At 34.4% G+C, this 8,212-nt stretch overlaps 1 protein-coding gene across 5 annotated transcripts in view; it reads right to left on the bottom strand.

The window, feature by feature from the left end:
• Positions 1–4,779: 4,779 nt before the first annotated feature.
• The window catches only part of LOC135128557 (V-type proton ATPase 116 kDa subunit a 1-like), a 32,777-nt gene continuing 29,344 nt past the window's right edge, over positions 4,780–8,212 (bottom strand). For all 5 annotated transcript variants that reach the window (XM_064055435.1, XM_064055437.1, XM_064055438.1 and 2 more), the window contains 3 exons: positions 5,998–6,226; positions 5,777–5,948; positions 4,780–5,722 (listed from right to left, as the gene is read on the bottom strand). In XM_064055435.1, coding sequence (XP_063911505.1) covers positions 5,620–5,722; positions 5,777–5,948; positions 5,998–6,226 — 504 coding nt within the window. In that variant the 3' untranslated portion in view covers positions 4,780–5,619. The remainder of the gene's footprint in view (positions 5,723–5,776; positions 5,949–5,997; positions 6,227–8,212) is intronic.

The raw sequence follows: 8,212 nt of genomic DNA, 5'->3' as shown, positions 1-8,212 counted from the left end.
CTCCTAGCCCACCAAGAGAATCCTAAATTTATTTATTTAATTTAATCAAATTATGTATGTATTAAAATAAAAATGTATAAACAATACGTAAAGTTGCAGTTACTTATTGTGTATGCAGTTGAAAATCCTTTTTTGATTCAACTGGATGTCATTCCATTGCATGATAAGATAAGTGATGAAAGGATAAAACCTGAATTTGCCCTATAAGTTTTTATGATGCATGACCTGATAGGTATTTGCTTTTTTGAATATACATTTAAAAACTAATAAATCTTAATTGAAATGCAGGTTTTTGTTACGTCTGGCAAATTCAGTGGTCAGAGATTCATCTTTGTGCTGAAGCGGACCAACAAAAAAACACGTAAACACAAATATAACTATGATAAATTACGATAATTTTGGATTTACAGTAGAATATCAGTGGGGGACAATTTGCCCCTCACTGATTTTAAGTGTTTTTAAAAGGTGAATTTGTTTGAACGAAACCGTATTCATTTTTGTGCTGAAGTGGCCCAACAAAAAACAGTAAAAAGGGGAATTTTAACTTTTAATTAAGAAGACTGTTGAAATACCAAGGTAAAAAGACGGGTTTTAAATGTTTTTAAATGGTAACTTTTCTTGGCCGAAACCATATTCACGTTTGATAAAACAGGATACACTTCTTAAAATTTTGACTTTTTAAAAAGGGGTGACTTCGAAAAACCGGGCAATTTCTTTTAAAAATTTTAACTTTTCAAAAGTTACTTTGAAAACCAGGTTAAAAGCATTAAAAACGTATTGTGTTGTGAAGGGGCCTTACTAGTAGTTAAATTGTATCAAATAACATATTCCTACACATGTAGTTTATAACTCCGAATTGAGATTTTACCTTAAACGTCCAGATTTTTGAAAAAAGAATCAAAATTATGAAACAACATTTTGACATTTAATTTGGAATCTACAAAACCGAATGCTTTGAAATCTTGCAGATGGTTTACAGTTATGATAAGCATGATAAAATTTTAATCACAATGTATTTAGTTATCCCCTCCAAAAAACTGATGACGTCAGCTCAAAAGTTTGGCGAACAAAATGTACAAAATATGATGAGTCTCTCCTTGTAATTTATCATTCCATTCATATTTTTTGGATTTACATATACAGGTGACTCAAAAAATTTAATGAACGCGCAAATTTATTTTCTTGATTTAATCAGGAACTACAAAACCGAATGCTTTGAAATCTTGGAAATGTTTTAAATTTATCATACGCATGGTAAATTTTTGATCAAGATATATTTGCTCATCCCCTCTAAAAGATGGATGACGCCACCCCAAAATTTTGATGAATAAATACTATCTAAAATGCACAAAATATGATGAGTCTCTTCTTGTGATTTATCATTCCATTCATATTTTTTAGATTTGCATATACAGGTGACCCAAAAAATTAATGAATAGGTAAATTTATTTTATTGATTTAATCAGGAACTATAGAAGCGAATGCTTTGAAATCTTGCAAATGTGTTAAGGTTACAAATAGCATAATAAATTTTTAGTAAAAATATATTTGCTTATCCCCTCCAAAAAATTGATGACGTCAGCTCAAAAGTTTGCCGAATAATCCTATCTAAAATGTACAAAATATGATGAGTCTCTTCTTGTAATTTATCATTCCATTAATATTTTTTTGATTTGGATATACAGGGTGATGATTTAACCAGGAACTACAAAACCGAATGCTTTGAAATCTAATGCGAAAAAAAAAACATAATAGGCATGCAGTCGTCACGTTTCCGACAGCGAGGGAAGTACTGTCTAAACTCTTTAGACCAATTTTTAAATTAAAATTTTCCACAAGTTTTCGCTTCTTTTGTTCAGTTTTCTGTTTTTGGTAGCTTTTCATTTGTCCCATTTATCTATTTGTTACTTTCATTTTTATTCGCTTTTTGGCAGTTTCCCTTCACATTTGTTTTTGTCTTTTTTTTCATTATTTTTATCTTTTTTATTTTCTGTCAATTTTTACTTCCTCAGCCTAAGCGAAGGAAGTATTCTAATCGAGTCCGTCGGCCGACTCTCTACTTTTACGTTTCCTGGACCTTTCATGACCCCTAGAGTACGAAGAAATAGGTCTCCCGTTTCCGTCTGTCTGTCTTTATCCATTTTTATTAGACAAGTAATCTCCGAAACTACTGGAGCGATTGTTGTCAAATTTTGTATATATATATTAGGAATATCATGTAGATGATTTAATACCAACTAAAATTTGGCTAATCGTCCCCACCACTCATAGGATGACGCAATCTTCAAAATTTAAAATAAAAAGTTTTTTTTAATTTCATAAAATAAGCTACTCATCCTGCACTTGTGGTGTGTGAATCCGTGTCGAATTTTCACCCTAAACATCCAAAATTTTTGCAAAAAATTCAAAACTGAATAACAATATTTTGCAATACAACTTTGAATTGAAACTGCAAAACCGAATGCTCTAAAATCTTGTAAATATTTTAAGGTTATCGTAATCATGGTAAATCGTTATGCAAAATCTATCTGTTCATCAACCCCAAAAATTGATTACGTTATCTAAAAATTTTGCCAAATACTTAAATCCTATCCAAAATGTACAAAATATGACTCTATACTTGTGATTTATCATTACATAAAACGTTTTTAAATTTCTTATAGAGTGTGACTCAAGCGTTTCCAGTGTTGATCCGTTCCATTGGGAAACCTAGCAGCCCCCGTTTAACCATTGGGTGTTCCTGATTTCTCATCGTTCTTACGACGAGGTTTTTTGCGTTCCTTTTGGGCGGTAAGCCGTGTCGAAATCTTCGCATCTTTGGAGAGGTATGTTTTGAACACGTTTTCGACTGGGTCCTGTTTCGCGGCGAGTTTCAAGCCCCGACGATGCTTCTGACCTCGTGACTCACCTCCACTAATCTCGTTTTTTTTATCTTTCATTTAAAATCCATCGCAGTAGGGCTTTACAGGAAGTGATTTCTAGTTCGGGCCATGCTTTATTTAGCTATATTTGTGAAATCTGTATTTTGGATGGCGGCAAACGAGTTGTTATTTTCACCGTTCTTTGTTCAGGCAGCGGCCATTTTGAAGCGTCCATTTGTTTCTTTTAATCGAGCACATGTTTTAACTGAATCTATTGAACAAAATAACAACATTGTGGGTCATGGGGGGACGTGCCTTTATTCTTTGGATTTAGCACATCGTTTATACAACGCCACAGGATTCATCGTATTTTTGCATCGCACATTTTCGACGCCTATTATTTGGAATGACGAATTCGTCCAACGCCATTTTGCAACTGCAGCTTGTCTGCCATGTTTGTTTATGTGTTTTGTTTGGGGAAATGTATGTGTAATAATGGCCCACAATGCAGCTAAATAATTTCACGTTTGAATTTTAACCAATAACTTGACTGGACACGAATTAATATTAATCACATGTAAATCTGTTAACTTTACAATCTTTCACCTCATGCAATTTGTCTTTGTCTCACAATTTTAGCTTCAGTAATTTTCTTTGCTGTATAATTTGAATTGAACGTAAATTTCCATGCTCTACAGTTTTGACCTAACATGATATTTTATTTGCACAAGCTTATTTCACACCAGATCTTGTTTTTAATAAATCTTTGCTAAATTTTGATTATGTAAATATTTTGTTGATGAATATTTCTATCATGTAAATTATCTGATGTCCAAATTTAATCTCAATTAAGAATTATTTGTTGTTGAATTTTCGTAAGAGTGTGTGGCGAATTTAAATGTTGTTTATTGCTCTTTGCTGAAACTTTAACACTTGTTCGGTTGTCATTTAATATTAGAGTCATAGAGATTGAACATTTAAATGAAATTAAGGTAAATAACACATAACTCGTAGTGTACGTGGGGCGCGCGACTCCTTCTCAAACTGACGGGATTAATCGTGTCACCTGCACAAGTCCGCGGGTGTTGTATAGCTTCAGGGGGCGATCGCGGGTTTTTAACGCTGTCGGCTTCTGTCCATAGCCAGGACCCCACTACGGATCTGCGATCGTAACCGCCTCGTTTCGCAGGGCACGTTCGTAATGGAGAGATGCGTGTGAGCAGGCGTTGGTGTAGATAGAATCACCGTCGTGGGGGAGAACAGTGACGATCAGGAGTCCCAACCTCTACTTGCGCTACAACGCCTCCTCTGGGTATTTTGCTGTGCTCATAAATGAAATTGCTATATTTTGTTCTATGATTGTTCGATCGCCACACTCTCATAATGATTCGGGTTCTGCCATCCAATTTACATATGTGTAGGTCTTGTGTTTGTTCGGTTTTCATGTGTATGTCTGTCAATTCGCGAGTGTTTTTCTTTCACATATCTTAAGGTGTTTGACATGTAATATGTCGGTGAATAAAACCCCAGGGGGTTTTGGGGAGCGAAGACCGATGACACCTTGGCCCTGCGGACTCGCCAGAAGGGCAATTCGAGCGTCTGTCGTTCTTCGTTTCTTTTTCCTCCTTAGGAAGGCTTTTGACCAACCTAATTTTGCCTATTATTTCTTGCGCTCTCGACAGTGTATGCACTTGTATGAAAGAACGTCTTCCCGCCATTTTTCAAAATCAAAAACAAAAAAAAAAAACACACAACGTAGGTTCTCATTTGTTAGACGATCACAGCCAAGGCCAAACTTTGAATTTTTGAATTTTTCGCGGACCTTTCAAACTGTTTCAAGGTCAATTTTTAAGGCGGGAAGTTTGGGTTATCACACTATATTGGCTATGTTCATTAAAAGTGTAAAACAGACACAAAATAACTCAGTATATATTTTATTCTCTTATTGTTTCATGTTGTATAAGTTCATTCACTGTTTAATACTGTGAATTATTATTCACAATATTAAACATTACAATAGTTTAACTTAATTTTACTCTTCTGTTCGCTCATGCATTCGTTCAAAATGATAAATTTGGGGAATAAAACTAAAAATATCCTCCGCCCATGAAAAACAATGTCGACGCACGTTAGTTCTACATTGTTATTCACGTACTTTTTCGCCTTGAACGTTGTTATTGTTCAATTTTGCTTACATTAGTTCGTAAGCAACCAGCTATCTAGCTAGTATTCATCGTAGTAGACATCTTTGATAAGAAGCGAGAACCACAATATCGGCTTCTTGCCAAAATGTAGTAGGGTAGTATATTGTCATTTCTACTAACCTCAAGTGTTAATAGAAAGCTAACAAATCAGCTCTTTTTTTGCCACTAGTTGTTTTTGATCTTTAGGTTTTCAAAAGATCTTATGCTAAGTTACAAATACACAACGACACAGAGATGCAGTATCTACAAAGAAGCACAACACGAACTTACGATTAACAATTAGAATTACACCAAGTAGATGTTTGAAAACCCTTCAATCATCAGTTTTTGCACTGAAAGGAAGTGTGCACCCAGTTTTCCAGTATTACTGAGTACTGCGTAACACACTCCGTTAGTACGATTTCCTAAATCGGTGTTGCATGTCATATTTTTTATTTTAAATTAGCGCGATGAGTTTTAAGTACGACGTTACCTGTATGAATGACAAGAGTATATAAAAAGAGTTGTAAATAAAAAATAACTACGATAAAATGTTCTAAATAAAATAAATAAACTTATTCTTCAGCGGTTTGTGATGCTGAATCCAGAAGATTTTCGAACGAAAACGGCAGGAAGGCGTAGCCTTGACCCGCATAAAATTTACTCTGGAACTCAACCCTGCAAAAAAAACCAGTTATAACTTGCGCCGACTTTGTAACAAGTAAGAGTTACCAATGAAGACGTAAAGTATGCAGAAAGGCTGAAAGCCCTTCCATCAAAACTAGGATGGACACGGTCAAGCATGCCCAAAAAGCAAAAATAACGTAGAGAACTATTCCACCCAACCATCCGTCGACAACTAGGCCCTTGTTCAAAACCATGCCCCACAAGACTTCAGACAATTCTAGAAATTTATGTTGAGTTTGTGCGGTTTAAAATTTTGTCGAACTTACGAGCATGAGCCAACGAAAGAGCCCATAATCGAAGGTAGGATGCCGTGTGAGAAACGGAACCTAGTACATACTCTATTGTATGAATTCCCTGGTGGATGAACATTTCGCCGAGGTCTTCCTCTTCGTCATGTCCACCACCATGGCCAACGATAGGTTGAGCAGTGTTGTTGTGAATTGGTTGCTCGGCGTCACCGTTTCCTGTTGCTGCTTGCATTTGCTGGTGCGAAACCTGGTGAAACAAACGACATAAAAATATAGGTGTAATGACTCAAGTTGAGTGCGCATGCTCAAGACGTTCGTTTCTGATTGGTACACTTAGTACTTACGTTAAGTAGCATATGCTCGAAAAAAAAGCTCTTCAGTAGGCTGCGCAATGATTTTTAAAATAATGACGTTGGTAATACGAACGTTACCAACACCGTTCCTTGTTCAGTTTGACAGTTACGGTCAAATAACTGTCAATTAAAGAGTCAACAGCATTATTTAAAAAATGTACCTGCCTAAATACAGTGAGTTCGACGAAGACAGAAACAGAAACATACCGTTTTAGAGCACCTTGAAATTAAAAAAATATAATATATAATTCGATTTCTACAATCGGGGACGTCAATGTCATTTGACTGTCACATAGTGTAACGTTTTAAGTACTGTAACCTTATTTTTATAGTTTGTCAGATTTGACAAATCTTTTAAACGTCAAACGTTAAAGTGACAATAAGGCAAATTTTTTTCCAGAATCGTGAATTGAAATATAGCAAACTGTATGATCTAAAAAAAAAGAGTTTCAATGCATATATTAAATTTACCTTTAGGATTTTTTCTGACACACTGTAATAAAGTAAAAAAATATATGAATGCATTAATAAATTTCGTTATGGTCAAATAACTGTCAAGTAAAGGGTCAACAGCATCATTTAAAAAATATATTTGTCTAAATACAGTGTGTCCGATGAAGACAGAAACAGAAACATACCGTTTTACAATATCTTGCCAAAATTGAAAGAATTATAACTACTATAAACTTCGATTTCTAGAGTGGGGAGTAGAAAATTTTCGACGTCAATGTCATTTGACTGTCACAGAGTGCAAGATTCTAAGTACTGTAACCTTTTTTTTTATTTATTTGTTATTTTTGAAAAATATTTTAAACTTTAAACGTCAAAGTGGCAATAAGCATAAACTACATAGAAATTTTTAAAATGACAGAACTTCCCTTGCATCTAAAGTACAGTCCATCAAATCATGTTTCTTCCGTATAAACTTTAGTTAACTGTCAAAAAATTCAACCGCCATTTTTTTTGCACGACATGCTGGACAAATGTCTCATTTTTTGTATAGACTTGTATTTTTGTTTTAAATTTAGAATATCTAGAATCTTTAACAAACATCTACAGATTCACCAGAATCTTCATAATCTCTAGAATCTCTGAAATCTCTAAAAACTTTAAAATATCTAAAATTTTTCGGATTTCTAAAATGTTCTAAGCTTTAGAATCTCTAATCCCCAGAATTAATGTAACCGCTTGAGTCAGAATTTCCAGAATCTTTAGCATCTCTAGAATCTTCCAGAACCTCTAGAAGCTCTAAAACCACTAGACTCTAGAATTTTTAGAATACCTAGAATTTCTGGAACCGGTAAACTTTGAAACTTCGGATTTCTTGGACTCTTTAGGATCATTAACGTCTTCAGAATCTCGAAAATTTCATGAATCCTTAGAATTTCCTGAATCATTAGAACTTCTAGAACCTTTAGAATCCAGAATATTTTGCCCTCTATAATTATCTCTAGAATGTCTAGAACCCCTATAATCTTCAGAATTCCCAAAATTTTTAGAACTCTTAAAACATCGAATTTCTAGAATCTCTGGAATTTTTGGAATTTCTAGAATTCCTGGAATCTTTATAATCTGCAGAATTTTCAGCATTTCCAGACTTTCCACAGCTTCGAGATTCTGTAAAACCTCTAGAGCCTCTAGAATATCAGAATTTTTAGTACCTACAGAATCCCCAGAACCTCTACAATCTCTAACACGTCTAAAACTCCTAGAATTTTTAGAACATCTAGAATCTTTAACAAACATCTACAGATTCACCAGAATCTTCAAAATCTCTAGAATCTCTAGAACTTGTAGAAATTGTTCGAAGCTTTAGAATCTCTAATCCCTAGAATTACTGGAACCGCCTGAGTTAGAATTACCAGAACCTTTAGAAGCTC

Source organism: Zophobas morio, unplaced genomic scaffold (genome assembly GCF_036711695.1).
Source record: "Zophobas morio isolate AGI-343-1 ecotype UQ-CSIRO unplaced genomic scaffold, CSIRO_AGI_Zmor_V1 ptg000014l, whole genome shotgun sequence".
Classification (NCBI taxonomy): domain Eukaryota; kingdom Metazoa; phylum Arthropoda; class Insecta; order Coleoptera; family Tenebrionidae; genus Zophobas; species Zophobas morio.
This window is presented reverse-complemented; position numbering and strand designations above follow the sequence as displayed.